This window comes from Talpa europaea, assembly GCF_964194135.1.
Source record: "Talpa europaea genome assembly, chromosome: 15".
Taxonomy (NCBI): domain Eukaryota; kingdom Metazoa; phylum Chordata; class Mammalia; order Eulipotyphla; family Talpidae; genus Talpa; species Talpa europaea.
Window position 1 is genome coordinate 34,164,276 of NC_140083.1, and position 26,177 is coordinate 34,190,452.

Below are 26,177 nucleotides of genomic sequence, written 5' to 3' on the forward strand. Positions count from 1 at the left end.
GAGACCCGTAATGGCTGCAACTTCTGTGAAAGGTGAACCACAAAAATAAACCTGCCTACCAAAATAGGAGTACAACAGGAAATTAATCTAAGTCTGACCTTTCTGTGGGATAAATAAAAAGCCTCTTGAGTCTTTAGAAATGCCATAATGAACATAAAAAGTAATACTGAGTTGGTAGCTTTCTGTGACACTTTACAAAAAACAAAGGGAAAAACTTTTTAGATGCCTTTGCAATTAGCATACACTTCACAGAATTTCCACAGGTACATCCCAGCCAAACATTAACTCACATGTCAAAATTATGAGATATGTGATTAAATAAAGCAACATAAGAAAATAATCAGAAACAGCAGCAAATAGATCCACAAAAAAATTAAAATAGAAGTTGTAAAAATAGGCTGTAGTCTTTGTAACTAAGCCCACAAAATGTAAAATAACTTGACAAAGAAAAGTTACTATCAAGGGAGACTAGGAAGATTTAAATGCAAATCAGAGTACTAGAAATAAATATGACCAGAGCAACTGACTTAGTAAAAAAAATTGGAGAATAAATACAAAGTAAAGACAGAATAGTAAAGATGAAAACAGTAATTAATGAAATACAAGGGAAAAATAAAAGGATTAATAAAGACAAACATTGGTTTTTTAAAAGTCCAAAGTAGGCAAAACTAGAAATTAATTATAAAAATGGAGAAAATGCAAATTAAAATATTAGAAATAGTCAAGCCTCAACAGGATTGATTCCCCCCCCCCACCATTCCTTCTCCCCATTTGACCCTTTTGCCCTCCTCTCCTCTCCCACTTAACCTCAGGAATCTCTCTTCATTTATTAGTGTTCATTTTGTTTTCCCTCTCTATCATTTGTGTTACCAAATCATCCCCTAAATCATCTGTGTTATCAAATAATCCCCTAAATAAATATCCTTGGGGCACTGATCAGTTACTTTTTGTGGACTCCAAACAACCTCATAAAGGATTTAGCAATATTTCCTAGACCTAAGCAGAACATGTTACACCTGCCTCACTTGGATTTGAAAAACAACTTTCTGGAGCCTCCCTGATGGCACAAGGGGTTAAGACGCAACCTATGAAGCTGTCCACAGCCTCTGCAGCGCAAGTTTGATCCCCTGCTCGCCAGGGAGCAACCCACATGGAGCAGCAGACCTCTCCTCATTGCCCGCTGCTCCTCCTCAGCAGTGCACTTTGGTTAATCTGCCTGTTCTGTTCCCTACTCTGTCTCTGGTGAATCCTCTCACCCCCCATACCTCTGGCCTATACCCCATCTCTAGTATGCATAAATAAATCTTAAAAAAAAAAAGAAAAACAACTTTCTGAATAGATTGTCACAACATAAATGTTTTCTCAAAGCACAATCAAATCCTGACTAATTCTATTCCTTCTATTAAAACTAAAATCATAGAAAACCAACACTTTATGTATTAATATAGTATAAGTATTTTATGTACTGGTGTAGTATATGTATATGTAAAATTTTTGAAATAAATTATGTTTTCCACAAAAAACATGACCTATTTGTCAGTGTTGCATTTTTGTTAAGAATTAACACTTGGCAAAGTATATGTGAAACACTTTGCTCTAGTGCTAGTAACTGTGTAAAGAAAGTTAAAATTTTTTATCTTGAGCATTTCAATCCTTCAATTTTATGATATATTCTGAGGTTTGTTCTCCCTTATAGAAAGAGTCAGAAATTTGACGTTAGCACTTTAACTTACATTTGAATCAGTTTTGTCAGCCAAAGAAGCTGAGATTATCTGTCAGAAGGCATTCCCTGGAGGGTGAGTGGTATGTGACATATCTTTAGAATAATAGGGATGATATAAGCAATTGGTAAATATGCCAAAGACCCAACAGACAGTTATTCTTCTCCATCCCCAAGACCAAGGTTGTCATTCTATCAGAACCACTGTGTGAGTTGAATGTGTATTTCGAACAGGTACTGAGCTGGTTCACTAACAATGTTCAGAACTCTCCATTCTGCATCTGCAAAAGACTGGAGATCATCTTGTTCCTTATATTTCAAGTGCATCATACTTGCAGCTAACCTGTTGGTGCCACTTTCATTCACATTCCACTTGGAGAGTCAAGTGGATCTGGTGAAAACTAAATTTTTTTTTTTAAATATTACCCACATTAAAGGATGATTAAAGTTTTTCTTTTTCTCTTTGACTGCATAATTCCAAAATAGGAGAAAGTTTTTTTTTTTCTTACTTGTGTTTTTAAATGTTGGGACTATATCTTCCGGAAATTATCAAAGTCAAATATGTTACATGATTTCTATGTGTGTGCATTTTCCTGTAGCCAGTCATAATCCCAAATAGTCCATTAAATACTTTGACATTTTTTATTGCTTGTTATTATTAATTACTAATTAAATTAAAATTCCTTTTGTCCAGGCCTTCCCAAAATGTAAATATAATACCATAGAGGAAACTTTGATGTTTTACAGATCAAAATGATACTCAAAAATCTGACTCAAAAGAAATGTGGCTTCCAGGAAAATGGTGTTTACCAAAAATGTGCCAACTTTCAATTGTGTTAAGCATCATTGTTTAGAATAGACAAAAATCATTTCCACCAAAAAAAAAAGATGGAGCTTTTTTTAGAAATTCCCAGGCTTTATGTTTTCACAAATCTTTCTAATAAATACATGCATAACCAGGAGGTCCTATTTAATAATCTCAATATTCTCATAGTTATTCCCTTTTTATAAAATGAGAATATACAAAAGAGACCCTAAACTATAGCTGAAAAGCCACTTCTTTATATTGTAACAAAGAGAAGTGATTTTATTGTTGGTAAATTAGAGTTCCTTCATTTAGACAAATCTCAAAAAAGGAATTCCTTTTGAAAGAGAACATTGAAAACCCAGTGTTCAAAGTCATTTAACATAAACTATTGCATTACTAGAGAAGACAGAATGACCAAAACCTTTAAAGCTGGAGTTAGAAGATCAGTGTGAAAACAGGAACTTGCACACTTCCAAAGTCCTCAGACTATCTCTGGAAGCGATTCATTGCCCATCTCATCCTTTCCAAGAAAGAAGAAAAGTAGCTATAGGTGTTAATCATATTACATGGAAGATATTTGCCAACTTTTTACTGAATGTAGGTATTAAGCACAGTTCATATATCAATTCAGCTCATTTCCACTCTAACTCTACAAAATAGGTTTTACTATCCTTATATTATGAACAACTTAAACCCAGAACAACTTAAGACATATGCCTAAAGTCTTAAAATTAGTAAGTGATGGGGTCCAAATTTTAATTCCGGTTTGTTTGATTCCATTACTCATTACCCCAACATAATAGGCCAAATGAAGAAGCAAGATATTAGAAGGCAGACAATTCACTGTTGACCACAGCATAAGACACCAAATTTTTTCCTTCATGAAATGAAGGATTACTTGGTGACTTAGCCTAACAGTGTAGAAAACCTGGCTCATTCTATGCCTACTAGATGCTAATGTCACACAAATGAACCCAAGCATCTTCTTTTTGCTTATTTAGAGCCACTTTCTATGTGGTGATCCATCACCCACACCTTTATAATCTTTTAGCACCCACAATTATCTGTAGCACCCACAATTATCTGGTCTCTTTTTCTATGTTCTTCATAGAACAAAGTTCCTTTGCTTTTAAAAGCACAGAATTTAAAAGGCAAGTAACTTAAAATTTTTTTTTTTCAGGTAGCTAAACACAGTTAGACCTCCTCCTTCTATTTTTTTTTTTTAATACACAAATAGCCTAATGCAGTTGGAGTGAGGGGGAGGGTCAACAGGGAAGAAATATCATAAAAATATGAGTTTGCATTGTTTTGCATTTCATTCTACTGTGGCTATAAAATACTGATTAGGAAGAACTGGTTATTGTCCAGAATCTTTACAGTAAGTTTCCCTGTTTATTTGCAAAAGAGATATGTGTCCCTGTGAAAACCTCTTTTTCCTCCAAATTATGAATTCTTGGAATTCATAGATAATTCTAGTGAAAGGATCAGCCCAGTTAGTGGAATAATGATGATTTGGGGTTACACTCTGCTAGATTAGCCTGCTATTTTTAATTATCGGCATTAAGTGTGATTTCACAATGTTATCTGCAAGAGAGCATTTTCCTTCCTTTCATTTTCTGCCTTTTTCATATCATTGTTAGCACCACAATATTAAAACCCTAAAAAGCTGTTGGTGAGAATAATTTGAACCTGAACTTGTGCTCTTAGAAGCAACTACATTTGCCGTTCTTCCCCACCTCGTATTCAAAAACACCCACACTTATCTGGTCCCTTTTTCTACATTCTCCTAAAAAAGGGAAAATGTATTCAGTGTGTAAAAATAAGCTATTGTATCTCAGAAAGGAGATGGGATGCTAATTAAGGGTTGTCTGAATGAACAAGTCACTTTGCATTGTCTACCCTGAGCTGGCTGCCAATTGCATTTTTGGTAAAGAGTCAAGAAAAACACTCAAGAGGGCCCCAGCAAGCTTGGGAGAGAAGCAAGCAGCGCTTCCATTTATCGAGTAGGTGCACAAGCTGTTCAAGTATTGTTAAGAGCCGGGGTGCCAGCTACGCTCCTGCCTTGCAGCTTTCCCTACCAATTTCAAGAGCCACCTTCTTAAAGAGGGGCCTGCAGCTCAGGTCTGATGGGGGACAATGAAGCACGTAGCACTGCTGGACCACTGAAAGCCTCTGTCTTTGTTCAATACCTTTCTCAAGATTCTTTGTCACTATTCCTGGATTCATCCGAGAGGCAGGGGTTTTAAGATACACAATAGCTCGGGTCTCTCGGCGAAATAATTGATGCTTCATTGAAAGAAACCAGGCAAATTGGTTAGTATGATTACCTTTAACAAATGGTGGTTGGGGAGGAGGGTGGTGATTTTAGACATGTGCCAAGTGTAAATGAGGAGGGAAATTAATTTCTTTATTTTTTAAATGTTTATTTTCTTAATGTTAACACTTTGTCAGCCAGAGTAGTAAGCCTCTAGCTTGTTTGCCTAACAGTCTTGGATGTAGGGTGGCATGTATTCATAAATAGAGGGGGAATGATTTACTTTATTTGGAAAAAGACCAGAAAATAGAGGATGCAAGTGTGTTTTTATTTAATGGATGGAAGAAACAGTGATTCCTCTAGGCAAAGTGACTTCCTTGTCACTCTCTTCTGTAAAGTTCTTGGTACATTAATTAAATAGAGCCCTGACATATTTTTCTGATTATTTACATGTCTTTTCCTTTAGTTCTGTAATTATGATTCTTTTGCTGTTCTTTTGAATCTATAAGTACTTAATATTTTAAATGTGGTCATACCTTTGACATAAATGTGACAAAACAAGTGTCCTGGATACTAAGAGTCCCAATTGAAGGAATGAGTGGAGGGATTTCTCTATAAATGTGCATGTAGTTTGGAAGAAAGTAAGTGAAATTTTAATAATATTTCTAAAATTAACATCAACTTTCAACTTTACATTTTCAACCATTAAAATTTCTGGTAAAATAACTAAGAGTTCTTTTGCAGTTGTTTAAAAGGCAAAATAATAAATAATGTGAGTTTATATGTCTACTTCGATCTCATTTTGTTATTTTTTTCTTCATAAGCTAAGTTGGATATAATTATAACAACATACATTTAATGTATGATTTAATGCATAGCTAGTGAATTAATCACATTAGAAGAAAAAATGTGTAATCCAGTATTTGTAAACTATGATAATAATAATATGTTTTGACTGCTTACTGTATGCCAGATTTCTGTCTTAAGTGTTTTCCATGTATTAAATCTGAAGAAAACTGAGGCCAGGGAGATTAAATATCTTACTTATGGATTCAGAGCCTAAACAGTGACGAAACCAAAATTTGAACCAAAGTCAGACTCTCTAACTCCAGAGTAGTGACCACCGTATTACTTTGCCTTGATTGCAGTGTAATTGTCCTTACTGTTATTAAACCATCCAAAGAAGAGCCATTACAAAAATACTTTGAAAGTACTTTTGTTACACATTTAATTCAGTTGACCCCATTGGTGAAAAGACCTGAAAAAAGGCAACATGGATGTATTAATGGTCATTACATCTGCTTTATATTCAAGGGAAACTTCATTCTATGCCATCTGACCCATTACAGCACTCTTATTAGACACTGGTTTGATGAGGCAGGGGAAGTGACTGGCCTCAATTACTATGCATATTCCTTTTATTTCTAGACATCACATGATAAACTCTAATATTTATATATTAATTCCTTAATTTAGTTCTTAATTTTTCTGTGTAGTTTTCAGAAATTTTGCCTTTATTTTTCTTTGGATGGAATTATAAGCATTAATATTTGACAGGCACATGTGAATACTGGGTTTTATTAAAAAAACAACTTTATTGAGATATAAATTATATACCATAGAAGGCATCAGTTTATTATTTTTTTTATTTTTATTTATTTATACAAGAACCTGGGCTATACGTCAGCGGTGCAGGAGTGTGAGAGAATTCCCCAGAGACAGAGTAGGGAGCACAACAGGCAGACAGACCGAAGACACTGCTGAGGGAAGCAGTGGTTGAGACAGGAGAGGTCTGCCATGCCTTGTGGGTATCTCCCTGGCAGGCCGGGAATCAAACTGGTGCTGCAGGGGCTGTGGACAGCTTCCAGCATGTTGCTCAACCCCCTGTGCCACTGGGGAGTTTAAAATGTGCAACTCAGTGGTTTGAATTCACTTACAGAATTATAAAAATTGATACTTGATGTCTTAGATTAATTAAACAAAAACTCTTGACATACTTGAATGAAGGATAATTGTGGCTGCTTTTAGTGGTGGGCATGGTGTGATAATATACATCTAAGATATGGATTCTGTACCCTTAAATCATATGCAGTGCTAAACCAATTTGACTTCAATTAAAAAAGTCAAGAGATATATAAAAGATAATTCAGACACATGCACACACATGCACGTGCACACGAGAGAGAGAGAGAGAGAGAGAGAGAGAGAGAGAATCAGTCCAAGGCCAATTAAAATCATTCATATTTACTGTGTTCTTCTTTCCTGTCCTCCAGAAATGTGTACTATACTGGCCAGAAAAGAGAGGAATATATGGGAAAGTTGAGGTCCTGGTTATCAGCGTAAATGAATGTGATAACTACACTATTCGAAACCTTGTCTTAAAGGTAAGATTATGAAGTCATAGCTTATCTCCAAAAGCAGGTGATGTTAGAGAATTACATTTCTACTTCAAAATTATTGTATTTATCCTATTAAGTACTACAGATTCAATTTAAACAAATTAAATAATGTTAAGTTTAAAGAGAAACTATAATCATTCCCTCATGTATTTCTTTTGTTGTCAACTACTATTAGCACGTGGAATGATTAAATTAATATAAATAGGCATTAAGGAAATGGACTATTATTATTATTAATTGACTATTATTAAATTAGGATGTTATGATCTCCTAAATTTACATAAATAAAGCATCTCTGATTTAACCTTTTGAACTCCTTTGACTAAATGCATGTCCTTGGAGATTTTACCATGTTTTTTTTAATGTCACTTTGGTCTAAGCAGCTTTAAGAAAGGACTAGAAACTGTAAAAGATAAAATCTGTGTTTGTGGGTGGCTGTGGGAGGCAAGACAAGCCTGAAGTGTTGAAGAGATTTTCCAAAATTTGGAGTGACAGTAATTTATAGGGATATTCCCCAGACCAAATTACATCATAGAAAAATTCTCTTATTTAATTTCTGAGAGCAGATGCTGCAGACTGTTGCCATGGTATTATTTTTGTTTCTAGAGATCAAGCCAAAGATTTCAGTCTTATCTAGAACCTCACAGCTGGGACAAAATCATCACAGAAAGATAGAAATCAGAGGCAGAGCTGCACTGAGGTTTTTAATGGAAAATTCAAGATAGGTAGGCTCTTAAAGGAATCTGTTCTTCCTCAAGTGTCTAGACAGAGCTAGACCCCCAACAAGACACTTTGACATAAGCATGAATATTCACTCAACATTTCCAATCCAGTGACCTCTTTCAGCAAATTTACCACTGAAATTCCTCGAAGCTGTTAAAAACTGGAATTTGAGCTGAGTGTAGAATAGTAGAATATTAAGAGTATTAAATATAAAATCAAGTGTTCCTACTTTGGTTAACTTTATAATCATAAATATAATAATAACTTGGTTTTTTATAATAGAATATAAAATAATAACTTGCTTTTATTAACTTGTTAGAAAGGTCCAAAGAACGGGAAATACAATATACCCCAATTTCATGGCTACATTTTCACTTGCCATTTTGTTTATTACACCAAGTTAAAAAAATATTTAGCATATATTATATACACATTTTCAGTATTAAATGTTTTCTTATTTGGTAAAGGCAAGACTCTCAAACTTTGACATCAAGATATTTACTGTAAAGTTTTCCCAAGGCAAAAAGGTAGTCTTCAAAAATCTCCCAGAGGTTTTTCCACCTAGAAATAAGTTGCCAGCAAAATGAAAGTGATAGAAGGCATTCAGTATTGTGGTTTGGATGACTTTTAGTTCCACAAGTAAATGAGGCATTTGGTGGCTGTTGCTATTTTCAGCAAGGAAGTCATACCCAACATGTGAAGCATTACTGGTACACCTCATGGCCTGATCACAAGACTCCAGACAGTGCCCAGCCCCTTCTACAGCTCATGCTGGATGTAGAGGAAGACAGACTTGCTTCCACAGGTCGAGGGCCTGTGGTTGTCCATTGCAGGTAAGTCATAAACTGTCCTTTCTAACTAAGCAACTGTCCATCCTTTGTAAAATCAGAGTGCAAAGAGAAGTTAGATTTTGCATTCAGGTTGTGCCTTTGCTGGTCAATTGCACTTTTTTGAAATTTGGTTAGCTTCCTAATATTTGAGTCTTAATCAAGATGCTGCTATACAGAAATTAAGTGACATTATTATTATTGCATTTTCAGCAAACAATTACACAGTAAGAAAATACCATTTCTAAACAAATGGTTAAGGGAACAGGAGAACTTTTTCAGTTTTCTATTTAAAAACTAAGATTGATCCATTTAGTATCACAAAAGCTAGGAATGACAGAATTTTTTAAAATTATCAATAACTTTTTTTTTCTTGTTTCAAGATGGCGCCTGAATTATATATTTGGGTTGTATCTTGATAACATTAATGGCTATGTCAAATTTGGTGAAAATCAGTCAACTGTTTTGAAAGTTATCTCATGAAAGTCAGATGGAAATAAATTCATGAAATGGGATGTGGGCAAGTAGTAGCTTGTCAGAAAGTGAAACGAAGGGTTGTTACCAGAATAGGGGGATCAGATGCCAGGCCTATAAAAGCAATGGCTGTCCATGGTGGTTCCTGTCCTTAATATCCAGCTTAAAGCTCTTCCCCTACAACTGATTTGTCTTCCCCCTGCTTTCCAATGAGTGTGCCCAGACTAAATAAATATTTTTGAAGTTATTTATATAACCAATCATCTACTCTTCATACTTTCTCAAAACAATTTGTGTTGCTTTGTTTAACCTCATATGTCTTATGAGGTAATTTAGGTATCTTTTACAAATAAATATTTTAAATTTTAATTTTAGCCACTTTCTTCTTTGAATCTTTGTACTATAAGCCTATTTTTCCAAAGGCATCGCTATCCAGTTTCTAGCATAGGATTTCTCGTAAGCTTAGCATTAAGTAAAGGAGCAACAACCTCATTGGCATGCTTTAGGACAGGGACTGTCCCCCCCCGCTAAAATCATAAAACCTTCAGAATGTCTAAAACAAGCTAACCACTTCCCCTATAAAACCAGCTCCTCTTCTGACTACTATTTCTAAAAATGAGGCCATCCTTTTTCCAACTGCTCAACATCTAATGTTTACAGTTATCTTTGGCCCTTCTCTCAACTCCAGCATCAGTATCTAATCAGTCACCAGATTGGCTTTCCCTTCAAAGTTTCTCCCGTAATCATCACTTCCTGTCCAACCACCCAAGTTCAAGCCCTGTGACCTCATCCATGTATTCTAGAAGTAGTTGGCTAATTGCACATATACACCCCACTTCCCCATACTCCACTTCCATTATGACTTACTCTAATACTTACCTGGGATATGTTCCTAAAACCCTCTTTCAGCAATGGAGTACCTGCTCAAAACTTCTCAAAGACTCCGCAATGCCAAACAAAAGTTCTTAATCTATGGATGAACTACAGGAGTCAATGAATGCCTAGAAATTATTTGTACAAATTAAAATACATAATTTTATTTAATTTTCCCGGGAAGTGAATGTTCGTAGTTTTCATCAAATTATCAAAAAAAAAAAAAAAAAAAAGAAAAGAAAAACAAGCAGAGTACCTCCGTTTTTAGAGCTGAAGTCCAAACTTAACTTTCTATAGGAATCCTTTTTAGGCCTTTGTGTACTTTCCCAGTCTTTTTTCCCACTTAACTCTAAATAATTTTCTCTTCAAGCCAATCAAGTCTATTCATTGTCACATACCCTATGTTGTTATGCAACAATCCTTTCCTTATATTATTCTCATACATAGTCTCCCTCTGCATGATAACCAATATGCCTGCCTTTTGTAGGGTACAGTTTAAATCCCATCCCTTTAATGAAACAAATTCTCTTTAGACACTTCAAGTAAAAGAGACCTTTCCTACCTTTTAATTCCTCTGCACTTATATTCAATATAAACAAGTCTCAGATATAAGAAATAAATGCTGTTTGAGTCCCAAAGGGGGAACAATTCAAACCAAGAGGACTAAAGAAAACTTATGAAAGTTGGAATAATATTGAAACAGAATCTTTAAATGACCAATATTTGTGATTTTAAAAAGTGGCAGGGGGCCTCCCCGGTGGCGCAGCGGTTGAGCACTGGGCTGCGAAGCTGCCCGCAGCCTCTGCAGCGCCGGTTCAATCCTGGGCTGCCGGGCAAGGGTCCCACATGGCGCGCAGACCTCTCCTGCTGTGCCCACTGCAGTGTGTTTCATCAGTCTGCCTGTTCTGTTCCCCACTCTGGCTCTGGTGAATTCTCTCACCCTCCCGCACTTCTGACTGTACCCAGTGCTTGTATAAATAAATAAATAAATCTTTAAAAAAAAAAGTGGCAGGGAAAACATTTCTGACGAGAGAAATACCCATTCACAAAAAAAGGAAAATAAACATGTTTTTTGCAAAGATTCATGCAAATGAAAACAATGATACAAAGAATACTAGGACAGTAGGAAGGCATAAAACTTGAAGGCTAGATAATTTCTATTATGCAAGGTCATCAACGTCATAGGTTTGCTTAGACATTGTGCTATAACTAACTATCAGAAGTCATTTATAACTTTTGAGTGGAGAGTAATATAATCAAGTCCTTATATTACAGAGAGAAACCTAGCAAATGTGTGTATTATGAATTAGCCCAAGAAAAGAGTTGGGACTTGGAAATCATGATATCCTTGCTAATCATGAAATAAAGAGATGTCAAAAATGTGAGCATGGTCTATAGAAAGGAAAGTCTGGATCTCAAAAGCTCAGACTTTAGGAAGGTGGAAAATATAAGGATTATAACAGATTGAATGTAGGAGGTAAGAGATAAGGAGATGTTGAAGGATGTGCCAAGATTTCTAGGCTGGAAAACTTATATCTGACTGGTAAAGCCATTGAGGGAAAAGATAATTCTGTTTCATATACATTAAATTTAAATATATTGAACTGAAGCAAATGCAAAATAGTAACATAAAGTGTTCCAGCTAGGGAATGGAATGCCAATCTAGAATTCAGAAGGATCAGAGGGAGAGAGGGAGGAGCACAGGGGGCTGAGGTGATGGTGCACGTGTGCATTGGTGAAGGAAATTCTATGGGGACTACACCTGAGGGGGTGGGGGAAGCAAATATTGTTTAAAAATGAACAATGATGTAAAAAAATAAATTTTAAAAAATGTTTTAAAAAGTCCAGGACATTGAAAATGTGAGAAAATATGCATTCTTGGAAGCAAGAAGCTTTGAATATTAAGCTATTTATTGTGAATTAAAAAGATAAATGCAAAATAAAATAGAATTCAGGGAAAAGTTAGAGAATTTAAATGTAGATTAGAAGAAAATTTGCATAGACTGTAAGTGGCTGAAACTTGAAATTGCTGAGAAAGTAGAAAGAATATGACAGAAAGGTTCTATTAGGCTGACAGCACACTATCTAAGGCAGATGACTGTGTAAACCCTCCTAGACAATTCCCATTCAAAAATCACCTGATTATAAAGGACTTGGAAAGTATGTGCCTCTAACCACATCCTCTCTCTTAAGTTGAACTGAATCTTCAGTTATACGTTAGAATCTTCAACATCAGGATATCCAAGACCAAATTCTCCTCATTCTCCCTCAAGTCAGAATTCCAGAGTTCACTACCTTATTCCAGAATTTCTCTTTGACTCATCGTTACTATCAGCCCTCCACTCTTCCAGACCTCATCACCTTTGACTTCTGCTTTTTTTACTGGTCAACTCCTGTCCTCTAGACTTTGTGTATGAGTATTTGTGTGTCTATTGTATATCATGTATTTAAGTCCTTCCCCCTTTCTACTGCCCTAGTCCTAGTTAGGACCTAGTTATTCTTTGTAGAACTACTGCAATGCCTTTTTCACTTTTCTTTCCTGTCATCACTTCCCTCCACCCCACTCATCATACTGCATCAAACTAAATGAAAAAATGTAGTTTTGGGCCTCGCTGGTGGCTCAGGCAGTTGAGTGCAGTGCTGTGAAGCTGTCTGCAGCCTCTGCAGTGTGGGTTCCAGCCCGGCCGGCCGTGGAGATACCCACATGGCGCAGCAGACCTCTCCTGTTGTGCCCGCTACTCCTCTCAGCAGTATACTTCAGTCAGTCTGCCTATTCTGTTCCCTGCTCTGTCTCTGGTGAATCCTCTCACCCTCCTGCATGTCTGGCCTGTACCCTGGTTCTTGTATACATGAATAAATAAATCTTTAAAAAAAAAAAAGAAAGAAAAATGTAGTTTAAACATTTAGTCCAGAGCCAGGATTTTAATATTTAGTTCATGATAGCTACTGTTATCATTATCATATTATTGTTATTGTTAATAATCATTAATAATAATTGTTCAATATAAGATTGCCAAAAATAATATTATGGCTAACAATAATAACCCTAAATGTTGTTTCAGATTTGAAAATACCCTTTTAAAAGAACTACTTTTTCTACTTGTTTACTCTTTATCTTTTCTTTCCAGTGCAGGGATTGGTAGAACAGGATGTTTTATTGCTACATCCATCGGCTGTCAACAGTTGAAAGAAGAAGGGGTTGTCGATGCACTAAGCATTGTTTGTCAGCTTCGTGTAGACAGGTGAGTGTCTGCAGGACTTCAGAACAGTGTATCGGTCACAACTTTCTCTGATCGGCCTGACTGTGTAAACATCACAAGCTCTAAAATTCTGAATCTCTCTAGAAACTTATGTAAAATGCTTAAGACTATACATTATGCTTAAAAACCATGAAGCAAATGTTATTTGCAACACTGAACATCAAGAGTCCAAAACCAAAAGCTTACGCTTAATCCCTTCTCATCTCTAACACAGATTGCTTGTGATGATAACTGTTAGTTCTTAGTGTAACACCCTATTTCTTAATCTGTACTCAGCATTTTCATTTGACTTTACTCAGTAATTCACTTTAGGAATCTTCAGCTTTTAAAATGAGACAAATGTCATACTACCAAGAGTCAATCTATGTTTTTTAATTATGAAAAATGGACTTAACAAAATTTGCCATTTTACTGTTTTTAAAGTACTGTTCAGTATTGTTAAGAACATTCACATTCTTGTACAACCAAGCCACCAAAACACTTCATCTTTCAAAAATCTGTACCCATTCAACAGCTCTCCACTTCTACTTCCAGACCCTGTGGTAGCCATTTTCACTTTCTGTATCTATAATTTCATTATTTTTTAAGATTTATTTACTTATGCACCCAAGAACTGGGGTGTAGACCAGTATGGGGGGTGAGAAGATTCACTAGAGACAGAGTGGGGAGCGGAACAAGCAGATCTACTGAAATATACTGCTGAGGGGAGCAATAGACGAGTCAGGAGAGGTCTGCTGTGCCATGTGGGTAGCTCCCTGGCCAGGGATCGAACTTGTGCTGCATTGGCTGCGGATACCTTCATAGATTGTGTCTTAACCCCTTGCACCACCAGGGAAGTCCTATAATTTCATTACTTTAAGTTTTTTATATAAGTGGTATCAGACTCTTTGTCTATTTGTTATTGCTTATTTCACTTAGCATCATAGCCTCAAGGTCCATCCATGTTGTAATATGTGTCAAATTTTTCTTCCTTTTTAGGACTAAATACTATTCCATTCTATTTTTATACCATATTTTGTTTATCTATTCATATTGGTGGACATTTGAGTTGTTTTCACCTTTTGACTATTGTGAACAATGCTGCTATGGTCATAGGTGTAAAAATAGCTATTCAAGATTTTTTTAGGTACATACTCAGAAATGAGATTGCTAGATCATATAGTACTTCTATTTTTAATTTTTAAGGAATGACCAGACAGTTTTCCACATTTACACTCCCACCAGCAGTTTATAGAACTTCTCCAAATTCTTGCAACACATTTTCTGTTTTTTTTTATACTAGCCAACCTAAAGGGTATGAGGCAAAAGAGTCATTATTCTATAAATATATTTGGTTTGATCACAACTGTGAGAAATCTATTTATGTTGAAAACAGAACAAACAAGAAATTTCTATTCTTCGTGCTCCTGGGTTAGTCTACCTGGGTGAGTGCACAGCTGAGTCAGTGACATGGAGAGTGAACAGATGCTCCTGTGAGCAGCACCGGGAGAAGGAGGCCACCCTAGCTATGAACAGCCAGTCTCTCTGTTCTACAACTCAATGTGATATAGTAGAAGAAGCTGTTCTGAAAGGATGAAAATACTGGGTTTACTTCTATTATTTGTGCAGTAAATATTTATTAATTACTTCCTATGTCCAAGACATTGCTTTAGATGCTGCAAGCATAGCACTAAACAAGGTGAGTGGGGCTCTGCTCTCCAGAGTTTACATGCTAACAAAGAGAGAGGAAATAATAAACAACCAAAGAAATAAACAGGATAATTTCAGACAGAGATAAATGCTGCGAAGTAAGAAAACACAAGGGTCATGGGAGCTGAGTCTTTTGGACTACAGCCCTCTGACCTAGGGTTGCCTAAATGTAAAGGTAGATGGTTATTTTTTAAAATATTCAAGAAATATTTATTGAGCACCTACTATGTGCTGGGTTCTGGGATTTCAATAAAAGAGACAAAAGAATTGTGCTGAAAACTCAGTAAAAAAAACTGTATATGTAAATAACTCAGAACAGACTCTGGCTTATAGTAAGCCTTCCATAAAGGTTCACTGTGCTATTTGCATTTTCATATTTATTAAAATTATCAATAATGTGTCTCCTAGCTCAAAAAATTAAATGTTCAAATTAAATCCCCTTATCTAGGAAGATTATTATTGGTGTTTTAGTAGTAAGTGTGGTGTAGTAACATGCATTTGAAGAGGTGTGAGCCTATACCCTAATATATAGTGTTGTAAACCAGTATTACCTCAATAAAAAAAATTCAATTTTAAAAATTGGTGTTCTGTTGGAAGTTGATAATTAGCTTATAAGGACAAAAAATCTTATCCTAAAATTATCACCATTTTCAGATTAAAGCAGATGCAATGACATAAGATTATATATATATACACACATACATACATATATCTATATATATACACACATACATATTATATGTGGTATTTACTGTATTTTCTTAATTGTCATAAAGATTAATTTTTTTAAAATCACCTTGTCAAGATGAGATTTTCCCCTCCCCATCCCTATCATTTCTTGTCTCCTAAATAATAACTTCTAAATCTTTGCAAGTGTATCTTCCCTAACTTCTCTTAACTTTGGTCTGTTTGAGGCTGTTCATCAGAGTTATAATTCCAGCCTCTGGAAATAGATTGTGTTCACATCCTGCTCCCACACTTTTCTGCTTGGGTGGCCCTAGACAGATTATGGGACTTCTCCATGCCCTGGTTTTCTCATTCTGAAAATAGAAGTATACCTTTTAACTATTTCATGTTGATGTTGTAAGGATTAAGAAAGAATCTGTATAAAGTGCTTGGCATATAATAAGCATGTCCTTAATTTAGCCACAGTTATTTTCAACATATATAGCAAGAAACCTGAACACACATCTGTAAACTGGAACTAATAATATATACCTCATGGGATTGCAATAATCTCATTTCATTAAAATGAGGTTAAACCTGTGATGAACTGAGCAGAACACTTAACCTGTGTTTCTTACTCCTCACTTCCCCCTTCCCATACCCCACATGCAATTCCTTCCAAAAATATTTTGCTTGTGTAATAAGATCAGTTCCAGTGATTGCTCCTGCTCTCTTATAATTCCTTAGTCATTTGAAACCCCCTTGCCTTACCTTGGATATTGTTCATCCCAGCTGGAATAAGATCCAGTTGTTTCACTTCAGATTCTGGGACCTATCTTCACCCAGAACAGGGCCCTAGGTCATCTAGTAAAGGACAGCACCCAGTTAGCCTGTAGCTGTCACAGTGACCTTGATCTCTTGTGCATTATGCTTCTATATCCAGGCTCCTGCATGGGACCTCCCAACCCTCGCAGAACTCCACTTGATACCCTTGTAGGCTGCCTTCCTGTGAGTTTGTGCCTGAACTCCACAGAACACAAGATACGTGTGGATCTAAGCTGACTCCAAACCAAATTGGCCTCTATCACCTCCCTTCATCCAATATGGAAAAACAGCCTGAAACACTGGGCCTGGTTTGTTCATTGTATGAACTCCTGTTCCTGTTGAGTCTTGCCTATTCACCCTCCCATCTTCCACACCTGCTTTTGCAGCCCATTCTTCACATTGATTTCCACCATTCAGTCACATTCTCCTGTCCAGTCTAGCAAACTGTCCTCTCATTTTGAATGGAATCACAGATACATTTTTTATAACCATATCACAAAGCCTCCTCTATCTGCCTCTTCCTTCCTAAAGCAAATGGCCTGAAATGTTAGCCTTGGCCTTCCATGACCACTGAGGTTTTCCCACAAGGCTTGTCTTTTTACTTCTGATAGGATCTTCAAAACATACCCAACTTCTCTGTTGATCTGAAACCTATAGGCTCCCCAGGTCCTAGATTTGAACTTCTGCCAATATGTGTGTCAAAACCATTCTGATTTATTAATCAAGATTCATTCTACATAAATTCTTTCTGAGCAGTGGCTTCTATTGTTTATGAAACAGATCCTCTCCTTAAAACTTTTCTTGGAAGATCCTTCTATTGTTTGCCTTCATTTATAGTATCAGCATAAATTTACCACTTCTTCATTCTTCCTTCTATTGTATATTCCCCTAGCTATTATGAAAAGCAAAACTGAAAATTTTTCTCCATTCCTTTACCCCAACTTCTTTCTCTCCTATCCTTCTAACCTCTTGCTTCTGCTATCCTGCTACTCAGAAGTTATGATGGTTGTAGATAAAAGTAAATAGGCCTGGGCCTCCCCGGTGGCGCAGCGGTTGAGCGCTGGGTTGCAAAGCTGCCCGCAGCCTCTGCAGCGCCAGTTCGATCCCTGGCTGCTCCCCGGCCACCGGAGGAGGGTCCCACATGGCGCGCAGACCTCTCCTGCCGCCCTCTGCTCCCCTCAGCAGTGTACTTCGGTCCTTCTGCCTGCTCTGCTCCTTGCTCTGGCTCTGGTGAATTCTCTCACCCTCCCGCGCTTCTGACTGTACCCAGTGCTTGTATAAATAAATAAATAAATAAATAAATCTTAAAAAATAAAAAGAAGGGATTCCTCTTTAAAAAAAAATTAAATAGGCCTTTGGAATAGTTTTATTGTAATATTGCTTGACAAAAACATCTCTGATACTGCTTAGCCATTTTGAAAAATGCAAAGACACCATAATTTTAAAAGCAAAGTTTAGTGTGAATGAGAGCTCTTTCATGAATAAGTAGAATGCCTTATCAGCTGTGGCCTTAAGAGGATAATTGGAGAAAAATAGGAAAATTGCCTAATCCAAAAATATCTAGCTATGTGTACTGAATATTTAAAATACCATTATTGGAGAACCATTCTTTGACTTAAAAAGAACTTTTAAAAGTCCATTGAACCTAGAGAGGGGAGGTAAAGGTTATACTTGGTCATCTTGGTTATTAACACTTTAAACTAAACAAGATGATCTAAACTTTTCAGTATAACTAGAGAGAGTGGAACTCCCTGCATCAGGTTATGTTCAGAACTTAGCCTTTGATGAGGGGGAACGAAGCAGGGCCTCTAAGCACACCTGAGCCCTTGCAGTAGACAAGGCTGGTGAACAGCTCTGGGCACAGGGAAAGAGAGGCAGGAAGAGAAACAGCCCTAGCAAAGGACACCTCACACAAGATCAGCTACATAATTTGCAGGGCCAAGTTTAAAATGAAAACATGGGACATTTTTTTTAATGTATGAAATTTTCAAGATGGTGACAGCAGAGCTTTTACTTAATCCTAGTGCAAGGTCTTCTCAGCCAAGAAGAGGGGACCTGTGAGACTATATGTCACAAGTCCACTGCCTGGGGGGAACAGGGAAATTTTGGATTGGTATTACTAGATTTTCCTGTATTCGTGTTCCACACCCAATATCTCTGCTCAGTGTGCTCCTGAATCGCATACATGCATTCATTCAATAAACATTCACTAAGTCCCTACTACTAAACATGCAGATGCCCTAGACACAGAAAGATAGTTCCTTAACAGACTTTTCCCATGGTGTTTTTCAGGACATTGTTTAATTATCAATTGAATTTTAAGAGTCTGCTAAGTGTCAGTTTCTTCTACTATTCAGGAAAAAAAAAGTTTCTCACTTAAGTTGGAGAAAAGCAACTATATGTTGTATTTCTTAGAACCCCTCTCCAGTTGGATAGTCACAATAAGTATTAATGCATTAAAGGATCTGAAAAGTCACCTAGCATAGAAACCCATTTAGCTTCCTTTAAGCATGCTTTTATGATTCATTGACAGACCATGACTCTCCTCAAAGTGTAGCTAGATGGAAGGGAAAGAAGTCATAAAAGAATAAATACGAGCTTTTCATTCAAGAAATTTGGTGAAGAGAATATGGAAGATGGGATAGGAATTTGAGTCTGGTTGGAAACAACTAAAAGGGGGGTTAAAAGGCTGGGGTTGCCAATTGGAAGCATCTGGCTCCTATAACAAGGGACATAAAGACAGAGCCAGTGCGCCAGAGGGCTGGTATATTGTGCTCTGCAGAATACAAGCTCCATGGCCTTTTTCCCATCCTTCCCTACCCTTTAAAACAATGGCCTCTACTCACTACTGATCCAAGGCTGCACATAGTCCATCTTGTTTTATATTCTACCTCTTTCCCCTCATAACCTCCTCCTCTGAGAAGCCAGGGCATGGCTTACAACAAAGGAAAACATAAGGCAGTGATTTTAATCCTTGCAATGGGGTTTATTCATGAATAAGTCAAGAGTTGAACATTAGTCAGGATCAAAATCCCAACTTTAAAAAAATTGCAGTGCTTGATCATTGATGTTAAGCATGACAAAAACAGGCAATTTGTACTTAGATCATAAATCTGCATTTTATTGGTAAAGTCAAATGGTCTGCATTAGAGATGAGTGTGTTGTGCTGAACGGATATTTCCAGTATAGCAACAACGACAGAGCCATTTGGTAGATTCCTCATTCTCTGGCAAGACATTATTTTTGTTGGCTTTAGGGCAACTTCTATTAATAGTTGCTAAAGTTCACACTGTAGATTCATGAGTCTGTGATTCTCCTTGTAATAATATGCTTTTGAGCATATTTTGTACTAAAATAGGATTTGTTTTTTCCAAGTAGGAGTTTAAATCCAGTGGAGGCACCCACAGGTATTTTACTTAGAAGTACAATAATGAAAGATTCCTTCATTTCCACAGCATTTGTTTTTAATTTAAAAATGGGTAGCAGACAATTAGAACTGAGTACTGGCCTGTGGGATGAATAACCAGGCTTCCACTAGAGGATGAGGGGCAAGATGTGTAGGAGTTTGAAGCCAGTCCTGATTCTCTCCCTCATTCCCATGTGAGCACTTGTCCACTCTAGGTCTTACTGTCTATCTATATAAAAAGAGAGAGTGTCAGTGGTACCCAACCTCTTCTAATAGGAAGATTCCTTTTTTTTTTTAGTAAAATATTTCATGGACATCAATTTGATAATTCTATTTTGAAACCCATAATGCTTATAAGTTAATTTTTATTCTGTGACTCACAACAACACCTACATACATTTGAAATGAGTGTTTCTTTGGTCTACTGATAATGCTGGGAGCACAAATGGCTTTGAAGTTCCCTCCAATAGATGCCTTTCCCATCGTGGGCTTCAGAGATGGGGAAATGATGAGCTGGCTTTCTAAAATCCCTTTCAGCTGTTCCACGGAGTCTTTGAACCTTTGTTTCTGCAGAGAACAATGGAATGGCAACCAAAAAGATAATCATAACATTTGCTAAATGCCTACTAGGAAAGGGATGGTTAAAAAGAAGTCTGGTTTTAAGAATGTTGTACAATTCTCTCCTTCTTCGGGGGAATCCAAGAAATAAAAGTAATGAATGAGGAATACAAGGTCACATAACAAATTCTGACTTTTTTACTTTTTACACTCTGAACTGAACTTCCAATTTGCTTTGATTAGATCGCCTCAATTCGGATTTGTTTGGTTTCAAAAAACTATTGTTTTCTGTGGCGGGAGACCTAACTGGGTTAAGCATGAGATTAATAGAGAGGAAGTTCATATTCTAATCCTGCCTTTGACAATGACCCTGAACTAATTGTTATATAAACCAAGGGAAATTGTTTATCTCTTACAGTTTTAGTTTAGACTATTGATTTTTAATATCTGTACATGATAACTACAGTGAACTTTCTGTTGGCAGCATGGCTGTGAAAGGTTTTTTTGCTCAATCATGTTTTCTTGTTAACAGAAGGGCTATGTACATAGAGGTCAATGATTTTCAGAAATTATGGTGACTAAAAAGACCTGTAACAGAACTAAATTAAACACCATATAGTCATGTTTTATTCCTTAGAAAGTCATTCCACATCCTACTAAAGTATTACTAAAGTGAGTCTGTACCACTTAGTTTTGAATGACAATTGCTATGAAAGCTAAACCAACCAGTTTTCACCCAATGTAGCTCCTGCTATAAAAGTCTCATTTAGGTTTATATATGCCAGAGTTTCAGTGTGAGACTGTGATAGAAGGCCATTTATACATTGCATATGAGAGATGCACCTGTCCCTTTAAAAAATAATAATATTCCATTCTAATAAAATGGCCCAAGACACTCTGAAAGTGCTTCATACACACATAGACGTTACAGAGAATGATGAAGGAGCCATACGTGACAGCCAGACAGCATCTGCTTAGGGAGGAAAGAAATGTGTTCCATTGCAGGTTGACCTCAGGCAACTTCTTCCTCTTTATATTTCTTTTAATCCCATTTGGCACCTCTGGACTTAGGAAAAACTTGAAAACAGAATTTGGGAAATGAAACACATATTTAAAAAAATACTATGTGATACCAAGACTTTTTTCTTTTCTTTCTGTTTTTTTTTTTTTTCCTCTTCCCCAGAAACAGGAAACAATCTGTCTAATCCTCCCTTTTGAGAGTCAGTGGTGAGGCTGCAGTTGTCTTTACACATCCTTACTTCGGAGGCCTTAAATTGGAATGACATCCAAAGGCCTTATTTGTGGCTTTCCAGACAGGATAGAAAAATGCTTCCAATGTGCGTCATATCATTGTTTAAATGTTTTGATTAATCACTTTAGTTTGATGATTTTTTTCTTTTTTCTTTTTTTTTACTATAATAATCTAAGAAGAACAATATATGTGCCACCAGTTTCCTAGGCTAATATGTGTCCCAATAACATTCTTTGTTTCCAAACCTTGGTTAAAATAATCCCAAAGCTAAAATTTATACCCATTGCTATAATTTTTATCAGCTAGTCCTATATTCATTCATATCTCTCTGCCTTCCCAACTAATCATAGAAATTGTTTAATTAGCAGATTTCAAAGATTTCATTTGAAGATCGGCAATTGAAATTTTTGGCTTACTTATTTTAAGAACTCTTCAAGATAAAGTCCTAGAAATTGGTATGGCTTTATTTGTCATCACATTTTCTGAGACTGTACAAGAGGTCCTCTTGTAAAACTGAATCTCCCAAGTGGTTGCCAGGACAACCTCTTCCTTCTCAGCTTGGAGTTAATTGAGTGTTAACCTGCATGTTCAGAAGAAAATGGACTAATTTTTATGGGGAAAAATGAAGCTCAAGACATGCTAGAGCATTGAATTAATCATTGAATTATCATTCAATATGTGTTGACCTTTAAGTCCTACAAATACCTTGGAACACACCTTTTTCAAGAAAGTGTCTTTGTTCCCCATATCTGGTCAGAATCACTCTGAATCGCATTTTTGTTTAAATTCTTTCTTCCTCCTTGATTTGATGTCTGTCTTAGACTCTGAGCAAACATTTGTCGGAGGCACCTGGAGTGACCCCAGCAAACTTTAGCTTCACTTGACTCCCGCCCACGCAATAGGAGCTTTACCCTTGAGGCCTATTAACATCCACACCTTTTGTTCTAAATTTACTGTACCAAACTTTACCAAAAGAATTTCAGGTTTGAAGAAAAAAAAAAAAACAAGGAGCATGAGTTCCATTGTCAGCCCAGAAGTGAGTCACCGCTGCAGAATTTCTTCTGTCTACTGATTAGACCGGATACATGCTGGGCGGTGCCACAGGAAAGGCTGTCGCTCTCCCTATGTGTGAGTTAATAGTCACAAAAGGTCACAATTTTAACATGTTAAAAACCAAATCTCTCTCATGGGCATGTGGGGGAGGGGAGGGCAGTTAACACAACCTCCTGGTAGCAAAGGGAAAAAACTGCATTTATTTCCCCTCCTAACCTGAGTTTACCACCAGCTGACACAGCTACGTGCTTCGCTGCATGAAGATTAAGATGACACTGATTTTTGTGTTTGGTGGGGCTAATGAGATATGAACTATCTGACATTTTTGGAAGGGCAGTGTATCTGAATCCTCTGTGGTCAGGCCAAATAAACTGTTCGTATTCTGTGACCACAAAGAAACCAAAGCCACTCGGCCTACATGCTACTTTTTCAATAAAAGGAATGACTTTCCTCCACAGCTTGGAATAGGAGATAATTAGGGTGAGCAAATAATTTGTCATCTAAACCAAGGCACCTCTGAAAGATGGCCCTATTAATAATTCCACCACGAGGAGTGAAGCAGAACAGCCCCAAGCAAAAACAAACAAACAAAAAAATCAGACTAGATGCATACCCACCGTAATCATAGTATTAACTAAGCATTTTCCAAAGAATCTGCAGCTTTTATAAGAACTCACTGAATGACAGCTAAGCATCTGATGGGTTATTGTATTTAAACATTGCAAAACTTGAAAACTTCCTAGATAAATACTGTTTGCCAAGCCAGTGAATTTCAAATGTTTTTGCAAACAATGGGGAAAAAAAACATTGGGAATACAAGAATCTCTTACAAAACACTAATATGGAAAACCAATAAGAAGCAGAACTGCCCTGGTCAAAGCTGGGATTAGGAGCTGGTTCTCAAGGTTCAAGTTTGTCCTTCACCAGCCACCGGACTTCAGGCACCGCTGGGACCTGGAGTCCCAGGAATTCTGTGAATACCTTCAGTTCACATTGATATGCGCACTCATGGATCCCTCACAATCTGATGATATCTGTCAGGATACCTAGGCTGGGAAGGATTAAATGATTTGTCCAAAATCATTTAGCTACCAGGTTCAAAAGCAAGAATTCAAATATGAATCTCTCAGACTTGTATCTGCTTCTCCCCATGACTTCACCTGCCTCCCCCATAGCGGATTTCCAGGCTAGAGAAAATTTAGAAATAAATTTGGATCTTACCATCTAATATTGCCCAACCTGGGCAATATTTTATCCTTTGTCAGGTTTGTTTTTAGTTCTCCAAGGCATTCAGAGGCCTCAGCCCAAAGCTTTCCAACCAGTCCTGTTCGACTAGGTAGCATCAAAAAGTACAACATAAAAATAGTGAAATGTAGGCTATCTGTATGTGTTCAGCTGTGTGTGTGTTTCTTTGTTTGTTTTAATTTTTATTTTAATTTGAGGGGTTACATTTTTACTCCTCCATATGTGCACATGTTCCATTCACTTTCCACCAAACCACCCATGCCCACACCCCCTCTGTCCACCCCCCATCCTTTTCTCTCTCCTCCCCTCTTGCCTCTGGTAACCATTATTTTCCTTCACTAAGTTTGAGATTTAATCCTACTATAGTTTGCATGTTAAAGATTTTAAATGGATTGTCCCATTTATTTCTCATGATAATGCTATGAGGTAAGTCCTATTAGCTTATTACTCATTTTGCATATGAGAAAACTGAACACAGTAATAACTACATAATAAAGTAAAGAAGGCAATTAGTGAGTAGGGCAGACATGATTTGTTTTGACAACAGTGGGTGGTGTCTTTTTACCTCTTAACACATTTCGGCCCCTGCTGGTAACGAACAAGACACCTTTGCATTACAGACTTTACATACTAAACACTCTCACAGCTAACTCGATTCCCTTGCCTTACTTTTATATGACATTACTATTTTTTGATAAACTGACTCCTCTTTGACAATAGGTATTATAGTCTAATGTGTCATAACTCCTGGGGAAAGATTTGCATCTAAGAGTATTCTCTAAGGAGGATGCTGCTATAATAAAATGTACTGTGTAATGATGGTGATTTAAGGCAGGCTGCCTAACTAATGATGCTCCAGCTATTTTGGGTCCCAAAGCCTTCTCCACTGGAGATGTTCAACTTGAGACCATGGAAATCTTTTAAAATCTTAACCTTGGTTGAGTATAAGTAATTTATATCAGGTTATATGCTCCTAATTCCAGTCCAAAATTGCTTCCTACTAAGTGATAGGTCCATTGGAAGTCAATTATTATTTTAGTACCTACTCTTTAAAAGGAAGTAGGATGATGCCTTATAAAGTGGAGGGAGGGGGGAGAGAGAAAGAGAGAGAGAGAGAGAGAGAGAGAAAGAGAGAATATATACCCCTGCTATTTACTTTTGAGGATGAGTTTTCATTAGGAACTTTACATCAGTACTACAGATACAAATTTCAGCAAGTCCATGGAGGACTGTCTGACCTGAAAGATACCTGGATCCAAATCAGAGCTCCTCTGGGAGATGAATTACGACAGCACTCTCTTGGGGGGTCCATAACTTATCTAGCATTATTCATCCATGGAGTATAAATGGATTTTGTAGACAGGCACTATATTAGCTTTTTAAGGTATTTTTTACCTAAAAGAAAAATTATTTCTCCCACAATGGAGTAAAATCTGTAGAATGATACTTGATTTTAAGTACTTATAAAAGTCAACAAAGTGGTCGATATACCAATTTACGCAACTGGACATTTATTAAATATTTCCAAAGATGATTATGATGAGTTCCTGAGTTTGAGCCAGCCCCTAGTGAATGAATCCTGGGGTGCCCTTTGTCTTCTTTTATCCCAGAAGTTAGCTGTTTTCATTTGTCATGAAATAACATAGTTGGCGACCTACTTAACAGGTATTTACTTAGAACTAATGAGTGCTTTTCACTATTGCAAATATGACAAGATATCACTTCTGCCCTTAAAGAACCTACCACTTACTTGGAAACAATTTTGGACTGGAATTAGGCAGCACATAACATGATATAAATTACTTATACTAAAGATGCTACTTAACAAAAAAAAAAGCCCCTACATTGGTCCTATCTTTTCCTTCTCCTTATAAATGACAGATAAAAAAGATATGGGGCATGCTTATAAAATATCTGGAAAGCACAAAACTGGGAGGGAGAAATGGAAGGCTAATATACTGATAATAGAAATAGTGATTGTGCTACAAACAACAAGTTGAAATTGATAGAAAATCCTGCATTTAGTTTCAAAAATTCAATAATGTAAGAATAGGACGTGGCAGAGCCGGGGTGAGTGGGAGGAATTGTAATTTCACTTTCAGAAAAAGTCCTGTGGATTTTTTCATTAACTTAATGGTCACTCAG

The 26,177-nt window shown here is 36.7% G+C and overlaps 1 protein-coding gene across 1 annotated transcript in view; it reads left to right on the forward strand.

Annotated features, from left to right (window-relative positions):
• The window catches only part of PTPRR (protein tyrosine phosphatase receptor type R), a gene marked incomplete at its 3' end in the record, with an annotated part of 234,267 nt that overhangs the window by 203,270 nt on the left and 4,820 nt on the right, over positions 1-26,177 (forward strand). Inside the window, exons 11-13 of the mRNA XM_084255015.1 lie at positions 7,056-7,166; positions 8,580-8,737; positions 13,207-13,320. Of these exons, the coding sequence (XP_084111141.1) occupies positions 7,056-7,166; positions 8,580-8,737; positions 13,207-13,320 (383 nt within the window). The remainder of the gene's footprint in view (positions 1-7,055; positions 7,167-8,579; positions 8,738-13,206; positions 13,321-26,177) is intronic.